Source organism: Anas platyrhynchos, chromosome 33, assembly GCF_047663525.1.
Source record: "Anas platyrhynchos isolate ZD024472 breed Pekin duck chromosome 33, IASCAAS_PekinDuck_T2T, whole genome shotgun sequence".
In the NCBI taxonomy this organism is placed as follows: domain Eukaryota; kingdom Metazoa; phylum Chordata; class Aves; order Anseriformes; family Anatidae; genus Anas; species Anas platyrhynchos.
Window position 1 is genome coordinate 727025 of NC_092618.1, and position 16562 is coordinate 743586.

At 58.4% G+C, this 16562-nt stretch overlaps 1 protein-coding gene across 1 annotated transcript in view; it reads right to left on the bottom strand.

The window, feature by feature from the left end:
• Nucleotides 1-16562, bottom strand: part of LOC113840667 (latent-transforming growth factor beta-binding protein 4-like) — a 57185-nt gene that overhangs the window by 6121 nt on the left and 34502 nt on the right. Inside the window, 16 exon segments of the mRNA XM_072029958.1 lie at nucleotides 48-176; nucleotides 661-726; nucleotides 1722-1869; nucleotides 1872-2044; nucleotides 2124-2252; nucleotides 9937-10068; nucleotides 11326-11457; nucleotides 11542-11664; nucleotides 12312-12437; nucleotides 12520-12645; nucleotides 12718-12837; nucleotides 13337-13407; nucleotides 14804-15099; nucleotides 15202-15401; nucleotides 15488-15634; nucleotides 15864-16028. Of these exon segments, the coding sequence (XP_071886059.1) occupies nucleotides 48-176; nucleotides 661-726; nucleotides 1722-1869; nucleotides 1872-2044; nucleotides 2124-2252; nucleotides 9937-10068; nucleotides 11326-11457; nucleotides 11542-11664; nucleotides 12312-12437; nucleotides 12520-12645; nucleotides 12718-12837; nucleotides 13337-13407; nucleotides 14804-15099; nucleotides 15202-15401; nucleotides 15488-15634; nucleotides 15864-16028 (2283 nt within the window).

Consider the following 16562-nt stretch of genomic DNA (forward strand, 5'->3'; position numbering starts at 1 on the left):
GGTGCTGGGGGGGTGCTGGGGGGGTGCTGGGGGTGCTGGGTGCTCACCCACGCACTGCAGGTGCTCCTGCTCGTAGTAGTAGCCGCTGGGGCAGTAGCAGCTGAAGCCGGGGGCGGCGTTGATGCAGACCCCCCCCCGGCACAGCTGCGGCGCGAACACCCGGCACTCGTCCACATCTGGGGGGTAAGGGGGTAAGGGGGGGGGCGACGTCAGGGGGAGGGTCCTCGGAATTGGGGGGGGCACCCCCGAAACGGGGGAGCCCCTATATAGGAGGGGAACCCCAAAATAGGGGGGGTATTGCCCCAAAATAGGCGGGATGCACCCAAAAGGGGAGGGGCGTAACCCCACAAAATAGGGGGGGCATCCCCAAATTGAGGGGGCACCCTGAAAAATGGGGACATCCCCAAAATGGGAGGGGTGAGTCCCCCAAATGGGGGCCATTCCCAAATTAGGGGGGGTGAGTCCCCAAAACGGGGTGCTTCCCATAAATGGGGGAGCCCCAAAACAGGGGTGGCATCCCCAAAATGGGGGGGCATCCCCAACATTGGGGAACCGCTAAATACAGGGGGGAGCCCCTGAGTAGGGGGGGGAGTCCCTAAACGGAGGGAGCCCCAAATGGGGGGGGCCCCATCGCTGTGCCCCCCCCGCGGCCGCACTGACCTGCTGCTGAGCCCTGGGGCCCCGTGGTCTGGCCGGTCCCGTGGGGGCAGAGGGCTCGGTGCTCGGCTTGGGGGGGGGGACAGAGGTGTCACCCCCCCTGCACCTTGGCACCATCCTGACCCCATCCCCAGCCCATCCCTGTCCCCATCCACACCCCGATCCCAATCCCATCCCATCCCAGTCCTAATCCCTGGCAATACCCACCCCAATCCCAATCCCTTTACAATCCCATCCCCATCCCCATCCCAAATCCCATCACCACCCCAAACCCATCCCAATCCCTTCCCACCCCAATCCCAGTCCCATCCTCATCCCATCCCCATCCCATCCCCATTCCATCCCAGTCCCAATCCCAATCTATCTCAATCCCATCACCAACCCCATCCCAATTCCATCTCCACCCCCCCAATCCTATCCCAATCCCATCCCAATCCTAATCCTATCTCCATCCCAATCCCATCCCATCCCAGTCCTATCCCCATCCCTTCCCATCCCAATCCCAATCCCCCATCCCCAATCCCCATCCCCATCCCCATCCCCATCCCCAATTCCATCCCCAATCCCATCCCCATCCCCATCCCCAATCCCATCCCCAATCCCATCCCCATCCCCATCCCCAATCCCATCCCCATCCCCAATCCCATCCCCAATCCCAATCCCAATCCCCCATCCCCAATCCCCATCCCCATCCCCATCCCCAATCCCATCCCCAATCCCATCCCCATCCCCATCCCCAATCCCATCCCCGTCCCCATCCCCATCCCCAATCCCAATCCCAATCCCCCATCCCCAATCCCATCCCCATCCCCATCCCTATCCCCAATCCCATCCCCAATCCCATCCCCAATCCCATCCCCATCCCCATCCCCAATCCCATCCCCAATCCCATCCCCATCCCCATCCCCAATCCCATCCCCAATTCCATCCCCAATCCCATCCTCAATCCCCATCCCCATCCCCAATCCCAATCCCCATCCCCAATCCCACTCCCACCCCAATCCCTTCCCACCCCACGCCATCCCCAATCCCCTCCCCCCCCCATAGCGTCCCCATGTCCCCACCGGTTCCAGGCGTGGGGCACGGCCTCGGGGGGGGGCAGCGGACCCCCCAGGCGCCCCCCACGCTGCAGCAGCACTGCTGCCGGCTGACGTTGGGCGCCAGCACCCCGCAGGCGGGGCTGAAGCACGCCGCCAAGCCCGGGGGGGCTTCCATGGCTCCGGGGGGGGCCGGAGGAGTGGGGTCGCTGGGGGGGGTCCCCCGCACGTCCCCGTCACCGGATCGAACTCGTGCCCCCCGTCGGGGCAGAGGCAGAGGAAGGAGCCGTCCACGTTCTCGCAGCGCGCCGCCCCGCACACCCCCGGCAGCGTCGCGCACTCGTCCACGTCTGGGGGGGAAACACGAAGGGGGGGGGGCTCAGTGTCACTCTGGGTGTCCCCCCCCTGCTGTCCCCGCTGTCCCCGTACCCTGGCAGTGGTGGCCGTGCCGGGCGGCCTCGTAGCCCTGGTGGCAGGCGCACTGGAAGGAGCCGGGGAGGTTGTGGCAGGCGGCGTGGGGGCCGCAGCGGGACCCCCCCTCGGCGCACTCGTCCTCGTCTGCAAGCGGGGAGGTGACGTTTTTTTGGGGGGAGGGGGCGGTGGGGACATTGGGGGGGGGAGCGTGGAGCCGTCCCCCAAAAGCTCAGCCCCATGGGGGGGTCCCCACTGTCCCCCGATGGTCCCTGCTCTCCGTCTCCATCCTGACCCCATGGAGAAGCCCCCCTGCACCTCGACCCCATTGGCTTGTCCCCAGTGGCCCCATTGGCTTGTCCCCAATGTCCCCCATCGTTTTGTCCCCATTATCTCCCGTGGTGTTGTCCCTGATGTCCCCTGCTGCCCATCCCCATCCTGACCCCATAGAGAAGTCCCCCTGCACCTCGACCCCATTGGCTTGTCCCCAGCATCCCCGTTGTTTTTTCCATGTCCCCCATAGCTTTGTCCCTATTGTGCCCTATTGGCTTGTCCCTGATGTCCCCCATGCCATGGCCCCTGCTGTCCGTCCCCCTCTGTGGTGGTTTTACTCAAGTGGGCAGCCAAGCTCCACCACAACCGCTCTCTCACTCCCCCTCTCCTCAGAAGGAGGGGGAGAAAATACAACACAGAGAACTCGAGGTTTGAGATGAGAAAGGTTTAATTAAAGGGAAAGGGAATGGGAAGGAGAAACAGATACAAAAGAAACAATCAGTCCGCGCGGAAGCACAGAGAGAGAGAAAAAAATTACTCTCTACTTCCCATCAGCGAGCGGTTTTCGGCCACGTCCTGGGAAGCAGGGCCTCAAACGCGTAGTGGTTGTTCAGGAGGAACAGCCCCCTCCCCCACGAGAGCCCCCCCTTTTATTGCTGAGTGTGACATCAGGTGTTATGGAATATCCCTTTGGTTGGTTTAGGTCAGCTGCCCCGGCAATGTCCCCTCCCCATCACTTGCCCACCCCCAGCCTGCTGGCTCTTGGGGGCTTAGGAGTCCTGATGCTGTGCCAGCACTACGCAGCAATAGACACAACACTGGAGTGATATCAGTGCTGTTCCAGCTACGAGTGCAGAGCACAGCACTGTGCGGGCTGCTGCAGGGAAAAGGTGACTCCAGCTCAGACAGACCCAACACAACTTCCACCCCTTATTCCATAACATTTGTGTCACAGTCAGGTACAGTTTAGTATATAGATGTTCTCATCACCATTGTTTTCTGTCCATTGAAGCATTTTTATGTCTGTACTTCTCTTTATTCTATAGGTCTTTTCCCAAAATGCTCATAAAAACTGTTGATGGTTTCAGCTTCATCTGTTAAAGTGGTCACTCAGGACATGCGAAGTTGGTTTTCTTGACACGAGCACCAGCTTAGCTCACATCACTGTTGCACTTGCCCGGTTCCTTGCAAAGTTGACCTGTCATTGGTTCTGCAGTGTCCTCCTACAACACATAACTTGGATAACAGATTAATTTTCTCCCAGTGTTAAATCTCCTTGTGGCACACACTTGATATCCCCATCTTTCTGCATTACCCACCAGGTGTACCCTGGTCCTTGGGCAAAGACAATCCCACGAGTGGGTTTGCCTTTTCCCATGGCAGGGGCAACCCACACTGCCTTCCCCATCCACTTCCCCACATGCACTACAGGGACTTTAGCTTCTCCCACAGTGTGTAGGGGTTTTGTTTTAGCAGGACCAGGACGGCTTTCAGACCCCCTGTTGTTAACTAGCCAAGTGGCCTCTGGTAGATTTATATCCCAATGTTTCCATGTCCCAGCACCCAATGCTCGCAGCATAGTTTTTAACAGTCCATTGTACCTCTCAACCTTCCCAGAGGCTTGTGGGTGATAAGGGATGTGGTACACCCATTCAATGCCATGTCTCTTGGCCCAGGAAGTGATCAAATTATTTCGGAAGTGACTCCCATTGTCGGACTCAATTCTTTCTGGTGTACCATGTCGCCACAACACTTGTCTTTCCAGGCCCAAGATAGTGTTTCGGGCCGTGGCATGGTTTACTGGATATGTTTCCAGCCACCCAGTAGTTGCTTCTACCATGGTGAGTATGTAACGTTTACCTTGGCGGGTTTGTGGAAGTGGTCCGATGTAGTCAATCTGCCAGGCCTCACCATAACGAAATCCAAGCCATCTCCCTCTATTCCAGGGAGACTTTACCCTCATGGCTCGTTTGATTGCAGCACAGGTCTCACACTGATGGGTAACCTGTGTGATGGCCTCAATGGTCAGGTCCACCCCTCGATCACGAGCCCATCTGTAAGTGGCATCCCTCCCCAGATGTCCTGATGTTTCATGGGCCCATCGAGCTACAAACAGCTCACCCTTACGTCCCCAGTCCAGGTCCACCTGAGCTATTTCAATTTTTGAAGCTCTGTCTACTTCTTCATTGTTCTGATGTTCTTCGGTAGCACGATTCTTAGGCATATGGGCATCTACATGACGTACCTTTACAGCCAGGTTTTCTACCCGAGCAGCAATATCTTGCCACAGGGTAGCAGCCCAGATAGGTTTACCTCTGCGCTGCCAGTTGTTCTGTTTCCATTGTTGCAGCCACCCCCACAGCGCATTTGCCACCATCCATGAGTCAGTATAGAGATATAGTACCGGCCACTTTTCTCTTTCAGCAATTTCTAGGGCCAGTTGTATAGCTTTCACTTCTGCATACTGACTCGACTCACCTTCCCCTTCCATGGCCTCCACAACTTGTCGTGTGGGACTCCACACAGCAGCTTTCCACTTCCGATGGCTCCCTACCACACGGCAGGATCCGTCAGTAAACAACGCATACTGCTTTCTGTCTTCTGGCAACTCATTGTATGGTGGTGCCTCTTCAGGACGAGTTACTTCTTCTGTTGGTGCTCCGAAATCCCTGCCCTCTGGCCAGTCCATAATCTCTTCCAGGATTCCTGGGCGGTTGGGTTTTCCCATTCGAGCCCGCTGTGTAATTAACGCTACCCATTTACTCCACGTAGCATCGGTTGCATGATGTGTAGTGGGGATTTTCTCTTTGAACATCCAATGTAACACAGGTAGCCGTGGGGCCAAGAGAAGTTGTGCTTCTGTACCAACAACTTCTGAAGCGGCTCGAATCCCCTCATATGCTGTTAATATTTCCTTTTCAGTTGGGGTGTAATTGGCTTCTGATCCTCGATAGCCCCGGCTCCAGAACCCCAAAGGTCGGCCTCGAGTTTCTCCTGGGGTCTTCTGCCAGAGGCTCCAGGTGAGCCCATGCTCCCCAGCTGCAGTGTACAGTATGTTTTGCACAGCTGGTCCAGTACGGACAGGCCCAAGGGCTACTGCACGAGCTATTTCTTGTTTGAGTTGTTCAAAGGCCTGTTGTTGCTCAGGGCCCCACTCAAACGAGTTCCTCTTCCGAGTTACTCGATATAGAGGACTCACAAGCTGACTATAACCGGGCACATGCATTCTCCAAAATCCCACAAGACCTAGGAAAGCTTGTGTTTCTTTTTTGCTAGTTGGCGGAGACATAACTGTTATTTTGTTGATCACATCCGTTGGAATGTGGCGACGTCCATCCTGCCATTTTACCCCCAAGAACTGGATTTCCTGTGCAGGTCCTTTGACCTTATTCTGTTTAATGGCAAAGCCAGCTTTCAAGAGAATTTGAATTATTTTCTTCCCTTTCTCAAAAACTTCTTCTGCTGTATTACCCCATACAATGATATCATCGATGTACTGCAGGTGTTCAGGAGCGTTCCCCTGTTCCAGTGTCGTCTGGATCAGTCCATGGCAAATGGTAGGGCTGTGTTTCCACCCCTGGGGCAGTCGATTCCAAGTATACTGAATGCCCCTCCAAGTGAAAGCAAATTGTGGCCTGCATGCTGCTGCTAGAGGGATAGAGAAAAATGCATTAGCAATATCGATTGTAGCATACCACTTGGCTGCCTTTGACTCTAGTTCGTACTGGAGTTCTAGCATGTCTGGCACTGCTGCACTTAGTGGTGGTGTGACTTCATTCAGGCCCCGATAGTCCACTGTTAGCCTCCACTCGCCATTGGACTTTCGCACTGGCCATATAGGACTGTTAAAAGGTGAATGAGTCTTGCTGATCACTCCTTGGCTCTCCAGATGGTGAACTAACTCATGGATAGGAATCAGGGAGTCTCGGTTGGTGCGATATTGCCGCCGGTGCACAGTTGTAGTCGCAATTGGCACTTGCTGTTCCTCAATCCTCAGCAGTCCTACAGCAGAAGGGTCTTGTGAGAGACCAGGCAGGGTAGACAGCTGCTTAATCTTCTCTGTGCTCAAGGCAGCTATGCCAAAAGCCCACCGGTACCCTTTTGGATCCTTGAAGTATCCTTTCCTGAGGTAGTCTATGCCGAGGATGCACGGAGCCTCTGGGCCAGTCACGATGGGGTGCTTTTGCCACTCCTTCCCAGTTAGACTCACTTCAGCTTCCAATATGGTTAGCTCTTGGGATCCCCCCGTCACTCCAGAGATAGAGATGGGTTCTGCCCCTTGGTGGCCTGATGGCATTAGGGTACACTGTGCGCCTGTGTCCACTAAAGCTTTATATTTTTGCGGTTCCGGTGTGCCAGGCCATCGAATCCACACAGTCCAGTAAATCCGGTTGTCCCTCTCCTCTACCTGGCCAGAGGCAGGGCCCCACTAGTCTTGGTCGGAGTATCTATCAATTAATTCTTCCAAATGTGAAGCAGAAGTCTCTTCGTCAGGGTCAGGAGTAATACTATTCCTTCTACTGCCTCTGGGGGACTGTTCAACAGAAACTGGAGCAGCAATCCTCTTAGGGGCCCTCTTTGTTGCTGCTGTATCTTTCCGTAGTTCACGTACCCGAGCAGCTAGGGCCGAGGTCGGTTCACCATCCCACTTCCTCATATCTTCCCCATGGTCACGTAAATAAAACCACAAGGTACCTCGCGGTGTGCGTCCTGGATTCTCCCTTGTTTGAGCCGGGGACTGCTGGCGCTTGATGGCCGAAAGATTTTTTTGTTTAGGTGAGGACGAAGCTATGTGTTCATCTAGCCGTTGGGACAATTTCTCCACAGCTGAAATGCAGCCCCGTACTGGGGCAGAGAGATTTTCTTCATATTTATGAAGTTGATTGGACACGGTGTCCACAGTTGGCCCCATCCCCTCATCCCAACCCATTACTGCCAGTGTGCTGGCATGTGTTAGGGGTGCCGCCCGTACAAACTTCCGCCACATGGATGTTGTGCATTGAACTTCATCGGGGTCTGTAGGTGTCTGGGCATTATTTAAATCACTATAAATCATCTCCAGCACAGCTAATTCCCGCAGCTGCTGGAGGCCCTGATCCATAGTGGTCCATTTGTTTACTTGGTAGACAATATCCTCTTTATGGGGATACCTTTCTTTCACAGCTGTTAGGATTCGCCTCCAGAGGCTGATAACTTGTGCCTCTCTTCCAATTACTCTATCAATGAGCCGTTCTCTGGAAAGGGATCCCAGCTGCTTGGCTTCATTGCCTTCTAGCTGTTGGGTATTGGCCCCACTATCCCAGCATCGAAGCAGCCAGGTGAGGATGTGCTCACCTGGATGGCGACTGAAGTCTTTTCGTAGTTCTCGCAGCTCACTCAAGGATAGAGACCGAGTAGTTTCTGATTCATCTATGATTTCAGTCTCTCCTTTGTGATGTTGCCATGATAACGCTGCTTTAGAGCTGCTTGCCTTTTCTTCTTCTCCCTCATCTGTAGGAGGAGCTTCTTCCCGTACTAAACGACCTGATCTCCGTTTCCACTGTTTCGTCTTTACTACAGGGGCGACTGATACCATAGATGGTCGGTCCTCTAGGGTGGTCACAGTTTGTGCTGTCTCATCGTCAAATTCAAGAACCTCCCTATTCCCTTGAGGGTGCTGGGCAATGTTAATTGATATTTGATAGGCGTAAGCCAGACCCCAGCAGAGTGCAGCAATCTGGTGGAGTTCTCTAGTATTGCCAGGGTCAGGGCATACGTCTTTCAAACATTGTACCAGTTTCCTTGGATTTTGTACTTGTTCAGGGGTGAAATTTAGAACCATTGGAGGAGAAAACCGTGATAGGTACCTGCCCAAATCCCCCCACACACCTTGCCACCCACAACTTTGTCTGGGGACAGGTCCTTGGATAATATTCTTAATAAATTGCTTTACCTTGGGGAAGAAGACAAACACAAAACCTAGTAATAGGAGGATAATATCTGACCAAGGGTATCCAAGATACTGAAAGGCTGCTGTAATTAGCCCACAGGGAGAAAAGTAGAAGGCACCACACCCGATATTATTCACTGATTGACTGCTAGGGGCAAAAAAGAAGGCGCTGTAATTCTTAATATTTTCAATAAGATAATCTCCAGGAGACCAGGAGGATAACCATGCCGGGCCTGAATACCAAACAAAACTGAAGGCCAGTATGTTACAGCACGACACGATAAAGAAAACAAGCACAGACTTCAACACTTTCTCCGATCGGATGTAAAGGAAAAAAGAAAACAGAGAGTAGGCTACATACAACATATCCACACAGAAAAGTATTGCCAGAAAACCGAACATTATGACTATCGATATGTTAGTTGTAAATACTTCAATCAATGCTATTGTTATCTCAACCCTCGAGCCCCACGTTGGGCGCCAAAAAGGACTGTGGTGGTTTTACTCAAGTGGGCAGCCAAGCTCCACCACAACCGCTCTCTCACTCCCCCTCTCCTCAGAAGGAGGGGGAGAAAATACAACACAGAGAACTCGAGGTTTGAGATGAGAAAGGTTTAATTAAAGGGAAAGGGAATGGGAAGGAGAAACAGATACAAAAGAAACAATCAGTCCGCGCGGAAGCACAGAGAGAGAGAAAAAAATTACTCTCTACTTCCCATCAGCGAGCGGTGTTCGGCCACGTCCTGGGAAGCAGGGCCTCAAACGCGTAGTGGTTGTTCAGGAGGAACAGCCCCCTCCCCCACGAGAGCCCCCCCTTTTATTGCTGAGTGTGACATCAGGTGTTATGGAATATCCCTTTGGTTGGTTTAGGTCAGCTGCCCCGGCAATGTCCCCTCCCCATCACTTGCCCACCCCCAGCCTGCTGGCTCTTGGGGGCTTAGGAGTCCTGATGCTGTGCCAGCACTGTGCAGCAATAGACACAACAGTGGAGTGATATCAGTGCTGTTCCAGCTACGAGTGCAGAGCACAGCACTGTGCGGGCTGCTGCAGGGAAAAGGTGACTCCAGCTCAGACAGACCCAACACACCCTCCTAACCCCATGGAGAAATCCCCCTGCCCCTAAACCCCATAGTGGTGTCCCCACTGTCCCCTAGGGCAGGGTCCCCTCAGCCTCTCCGTACCCCCATCCCCATCCCCGTGCCCCAGTCCCTGTCCCCATGGCCCCATCCCCGTCCCCATGGCCCCATCCCCGTCCCCATGGCCCTGTCCCCATCCCCATGGCCCCATCCCCATCCCCATGGCCCCATCCCCGTTCCCATGGCCCCATCCCCATCCCCATGGCCCCATCCCCGTCCCCATGGCCCCATCCCCATCCCCATGGCCCCGTCCCCGTTCCCATGGCCCCATCCCCATCCCCATGGCCCCATCCCCGTCCCCATGGCCCCATCCCCATCCCCATGGCCCCGTCCCCATCCCCATGGCCTCATCCCCGTCCCCATGGCCCCATCCCCATCCCCATGGCCCCGTCCCCATCCCCATGGACCCGTCCCCATCCCCATGGCCTCATCCCCGTCCCCATGGCCCCATCCCCATCCCCATGGCCCTGTCCCCGTCCCCATGGCCCCGTACCCTCACACCCCCCGCCGTCCTGGGGCCGGTAGCCGGGCTGGCAGGGGGGCACGCAGCGGTAGGATCCGGGCAGGTTCTCGCAGCGCTCGGCCCCACACAACTCAGCCCCATGCTCCTGGCACTCGTCCACATCTGCGGGGACACCGGGGGGACCCCAAGCATGGGGGGGGAACAAGGTGGGGTGGGGGATGATGGGGACCACGGCCCCGGGCAGGATGAGCCCCGTGCGCATCACAGCCCTGTGTGCGGGTTCCCATCCCTGTCCCAGTCCCCATCCTCGTCCCGTTCTGGCCCCTGGACCTGTCTCCATTCCCATCCCATCCCCAACCCCATCCCAATCTCACCCTAATCCCATCCCAATCCCATCCCAATCCCACCCCCTATTTTCATCCATTATTGGTCTCCATCTCCATCCCCATCCCAATCCTGTTCCAATCCCACCCCCATCCCCATTCCAAACCCATTCCATCCCCATCCCAGTCCCAGTCCCAGTCCCAGTCCCAGTCTCAGTCTCAGTCCCAGTCTCAGTCCCAGTCGCAGTCGCAGTCGCAGTCCCAGTCCCAGTCCCAGTCTCAGTCCCAGTCCCAGTCCCAGTCCCAGTCCCTATTTTCATCCATTATTAGTCTCCATTTCCATCCCCACCCCAATCCCAATCCCATCCCCATCCCATCCCCATCCCATCCCCATCCCAATCCCACCCCAATCCCATCCCCTCCCATCCCCATCCCATCCCCACCCCAATCCCACCCCAATCCCATCCCCTCCCATCCCCATCCTAGTCCCAGTCCCTAAACCCATCCACTATCGGTCTCTATCTCCATCCCCACCCCAATCCCAACCCCAACCCCAATCCCAATCCCCACCCCCATCCCCATCCCCAATCCCAATCCCCAATCCCCCATCCCCATCCCCATCCCCATCCCATCCCCACCCCAATCTCCTCCCATCCCCATCCCCATCCCATCCCAATCCCATCCCAATCCCATCCCAATCCCCTCCCATCCCCACCCCAATCCCCTCCCATCCCCATCCCAATCCCACCCCAATCCCATCCCCTCCCATCCCCATCCCAATCCCAGTCCCTAAACCCATCCACTATTGGTCTCTATCTCCATCCCCACCCCAACCCCAACCCCAACCCCAACCCCAATCCCAATCCCAACCCCAACCCCAACCCCAACCCCAACCCCAACCCCAACCCCAACCCCAACCCCAACCCCAACCCCAATCCCAATCCCAACCCCAACCCCAACCCCAACCCCAACCCCAACCCCAACCCCAATCCCAACCCCAATCCCAACCCCAATCCCAATCCCAATCCCAATCCCAACCCCAACCCCAACCCCAATCCCAATCCCAATCCCAATCCCAATCCCAATCCCCGCTCACCCTCACACCCCCCGCCGTCCCGGGGCCGGTAGCCGTGCTGGGAGGCGGGCACGCAGCGGTAGGATCCGGGCAAGTTCTTGCAGCGCTCAGCCCCACACAACTCGGCCCCGTGCTCCTGGCACTCGTCCACATCTGCGGGGACAGGGCCACCCTCGCCGCCAGCCCCAGGGTGGGGGGCACCCAAAATCCCCCCCCCCCAACCCCCCAGCCCCTCACCATGGCACTGGGCCCGCTCGGCGTCGGTGCGGAAGCCGGCGGGGCAGTGGCACTCGAAGGCGCCGTCGGTGTTGGCGCAGCGGCCGCCCCGGCACACGTCCCTGCGCTGGCACTCGTCCACGTCTGGGGGGGGACACGGGGTGAGGACGGGGGGAACATGGGCACGGGGTGGACGTGGGTACAGCGGGGGGACACGGGGGCAGGGGGGATACGGGGAAAGAGGGGGACACAAGGGGCTGGTGGCACCCCGTGGTACCCGGATGCGTGGGTGGGTGGTGGAGGGGTGGGGTGGGATGGGATGGGACTGGGGTGGGATTGGGATTGGGATGGAAATGGGGATGGGGTGGAAAAGGGATGGGATGGGATTGGGGTGGGATTGGGATTGGGGTGGAAAAAGGGTAGGATGGGGATGGGATTGGGGTGGGATGGGGATGGGATTGGGATGGGGATGGGGACTGGGGTGGGAATGGGGATGGGATGGAGACAGAGATGGGATGGGGGTTGGGATTGGGGTGGGATGGGATGGGGACAGGGAGAGACATTGGGATGGGATAGGATGGGGATGGGATTGGGATGGGGATAGGATTGGGATTGGATGGGGACATGGATAGGCACGGGGATGGGACTGAGTAGATTAACTGGGACTAAAAAACCGCAACTGGAATAGAAACCACAATGAGAATGGGGACTGCAATGGGACCGGGATGGGTATGGGGACGGGGACAGGGACAGGGACAGGGACAGGGACCGGGACCATGCCGGGCTCTGACCAACGCATGCGGTGCCCTCGGGGGTGCTGGCATAGCCCTGGGCGCAGAGGCAGCTGTAGGAGCCCTCGGTGTTGAGGCACTCGCCGTGGGGGAAGCAGAAGTCGCCCTCCAGGCACTCGTTGACATCTGTGGGCAGATGGGGGCCGTGGGGGGGCCGTCGGGTGTGGGGGGGACACGGCACCATCCCCACGCCACCCCCACCACTCACCCGCGCATGGCGCGCCGCCGGCACCCACCCGGTATCCGCGCCGGCACTGGCAGTGGAAGGAGCCCTCGGTGTTACTGCAGCGGCCGTGGGGACCGCAGGGCGAGCCCGTGGCGCACTCGTCCACGTCTAGGGGGTGGCACAATTAAGGGTTGGCCCCCCCCTCGGGGGGACAGGGGGGACGTGGGGGGACGCGGGTACCTGCGCAGCGCCCGTGGCGCAGCTCGAAGCCGTCGCGGCACGGCCGGCACTGGAAGGAGCCCGGCGTGTTGGCGCACTCCTGGCCGGGGCAGGCCAGGTGGTTCTCGCACTCGTCGATGTCTGCGCGGCACGGAGAGGGGGCGGCGGTGGTGGCACCGCGGGGAGGGTGTGGGTGGTGGCACCACGGACGGGGACACCACGGATGGGGACACCACAGATGGGGACACCACGTATTGGGAGGTTATGGATGGGTTCACCATGGATGGGGACACCATGGATGGGGACACCACGCATGGGGACACCACGTATTGGGAGGTTATGGATGGGTTCACCATGGATGTTTAACCCCGTGGATGGCAACACTATGGCATGGTGACCCCATGGCTGCTGACCCCATAGATGTTGAGTTCTTGGATGGTGGCGTTATGGCACGGTGACCCCATGGATGGTGACCCAATGGATGGTGACCCCATGAACGATGACCCCATGGGTGTTGAACACGCAGATGGTGTCCCCATACCCTTGGTGTCCCCATACCCTTGGTGTCCCCACACCCCGGTGTCCCCACACCCAGTGTCCCCACAGCCCAGTGTCCCCACACCCCGGTGTCCCCGCTCACCCTGGCACTGTCCCGTGGTAGCCGGCCGGGCAGACGCAGCGGTAGCCACCGGGCAAGTTCTCGCAGCGGCTCTGGGCGCAGGGCGAGGGGCTCTGGGCGCATTCATCCACATCTACGGGGACACGGCCACCTCAGCCCCATCCCCGTTGTCCCCATTGTCCCCCTCTGTCCCCCCCCCGTCCCTGCTGACCTTGGCAGTCGGTGCCGCCGGGGCCGGGCCGGTAGCCGGGGCCGCAGACGCAGCGGAAGCTCCCCACCGTGTTCTCGCAGCGGCCGGGGGCGCAGGGCCGGGGGCTGCGCCGGCACTCGTCCACGTCTGGGCAGGCGGGGGGACGGACGGCAATGGGGACAGACGGACGGACAGGAGCGGGGACGGATGGAGAGGTGGGTGGGAGGGAAGGGGGAGAGGGGAGTGGGGAGGTGGGTGCGCGGGGAAATGGGGGCAGGGGGAAATGGGGGCACGGGGAGGTGGGGGCATGGAGAGATGGGTGGGTGCATGGGGAAACGGGTGCATGGGGAAATGGGGGCAGGGGGAAATTGGGGCTTGGAGAGGTGGGTGCACGGGGAGGTGGGTGCACAAGGAAGTGGATAGATGGGGAAATGGGGAAATGGGTGCATGGAGAAATGGGTGGGTACATGAGGAGGTGGGTGCATGGGGAAATAGGTGGGTGCATGGGGAGGTGGGCGCATGGGGAAATGGGTGCAGAAGGAAATGGGTGCGTGAGGAAATGGGTGCATGAGTGCAAGCGGGCACACGTGAGTAACACATGTGTGTGCAAACGGGCAGGCGTGCAGCTGTGCACACCTGTGCAAACATGCACGCATGCACACTGTGCACGTGTGTGCAATCAAGCATGCATGCAACTGTGGACATGTGTGCAAATAGGCATACAGGACACATGCACACGTGTAGGCGTGTGTAAGTAGGCATTGTGCACACGTGTGTAAGCAGGCATGCATGTAGCCGTGCACACGTGTGCAAATAGTCATGCATGCAAACCGTGCACACGTGCACAATATATTTAGCTGTGCATGCATGAGATGCACACGTGCTACTGCAGCTGCATGCAGCTGGGCAAGCCTGCAATGGTGTGCACACGTGTAACACGCACGTGTGTAACTGTGCACGCCTATAACTGTGCACAAACGAGACTGAATAAATGCAAATTGCACACGTAACTGCTTGCACATGTAACTGAGCACACGTGCACATGCAACTGCACACATGCAGCCATGCAAGCATGCAACCATGCACAAGTGCACAGCCACATGCACACACGTGTGACCTTGCACGCCTGTGCTGAGATGTGTATGTGCAACGGCGCAGAGCGTAACCACACGTGCAAAAAATAAAATAAAATGCACGCACACAGCTGCACACAGTGCAACCCTGCGCACATCTGCAACCATGCATGCGTGCAACGGTGCACACACGTGTGCAGCCGTGCACAAGTGCCCCAGCCCTACCTGACAGTGCAACCCTGCGCACATCTGCAACCATGCATGCGTGCAACGGTGCACACACGTGTGCAGCCGTGCACAAGTGCCCCAGCCCTACCTGGTGCCGGACCCTCCGGGCCGGGTGGCGTGGGGAGGGGTCCCAGCAGCCCCAGGGTGGGTCGAGGCACGATGACAACCTCGGGGGCTGGTGGTGGCACCTCGGGGATGCGCGGTGACACCTCGGGGACGCGTTGTGGCACCTCGGGGACGTCTGGTGGCACCTCGGGGACACGTTGTGGCGCCTCAGGGACCCGCTGTGGAACCTTGGGGACATGTGGCACCTCAGGGACATGCGGTGGTGCCTCAGGGGCACGTGGTGGCACATCAGGGACATGTGGTGACACCTCGGGGACACGTGGTGGTACCTCGGGGATGCGTTGTGGCACCTCGGGGACAGGTGGTGACACATCGGGGACCCGTGGTGGCACCTCGGGGACACGCGGTGGCACGTGTGGGACGCGTGGTGGCACCTCGGGGACGCGTTGTGGCACCTTGGGGACCCGCGGTGGCACCTCGGGGACAGGCGGTGACCTGCTGGGGGGCGGCCGACCGGGGCGCCAGCGAGCTGTGGGGCAGAGCAATGGGGTGAGGGGGGGTCCTGGCAGCCGGGGGGGGTGGGGGGGGACAAAGCGGGGGGGACAAGGGGCTCACGGGCGGCGGTCCCAGCTGGGGAGGGGACACGGGGACGCCCCAGGGGGACACGGGGCAGGTCCTGGCCCAGGTAGCGGGTGTTGTAGTGCAGGTCGGAGGCCGAGTAGTGGTAGCCGGGGCCGGCGGGGCAGATCTCCTTGAACCCCTCTGCAATTGAAGGGGGGAAAGGGGGTGTCAAAATGGACCCCCCCCCAAAAAAAATTACCCCCCTCCCCCAAAAAAAAACCCCCTCCAAAGGGTGAGCCCGTGGCTTTGGGTGCAAATCCCATGAAACGGAGGCTCCCCAAAGGGTTTTTGTTTTTTTTTGTGGGGGTCCGCCCTAAAGGGTTTTTTTGGGGGGATCCCAAGGGGTTGGGGGGGTCCCGGGGGGGCTCACCGGAGCCGAAGGAGGGGCAGCGCTGGCACGCCGGCCCCCAGGCCTTGCCCACGCGGCTGCAGCAGCAGATCTGGCGGGTGATGTTGCGCAGGGTGGGCAGCGCGCAGCGCCCCTCCCGCAGCACGCGGTAACACGGCCCCCGCGCCTCCGAGATCACCTGGTGGGCTGGGGGGGGGGGGGCGGGGGGGTGGTACCGGTCACCCTAATCCCAATCCCAATCCCAATCCCAGTCCTAGTCCTGGTCCTAACCCCAATCCCAATCCCAACCCCAATTCCAATCCCAACCCCAATTCCAATCCCAATCCCAGTCCTAGTCCTGGTCCTAACCCCAATCCCAATCCCAACCCCAATTCCAATCCCAACCCCAAAACCCCAATCCCAATCCCAATCCCAATCCCAATCCCAATCCCAATTCCAGTCCTAGTCCTGGTCCTAACCCCAATCCCATTTCATCCTGTTCCCATCCCAATCCCACCCCAATCCTTTCCCCTTCCTCTTCCCTTCCCTATCCCCTCCCAATCCCAATCCCAATCCCAATCCCAATCCCAATCCCATTTAAGACCACCCCCATCCCCATCCCATCCCCATCCCCTCCCAATCCCAACTCCAACTCCAATCCCAACCCCTACTCCCTCCTCACCCCATCCCCATCCACATCCCAACCACAATCCCAATCCCAACCCTAATCCCAATTCCAAC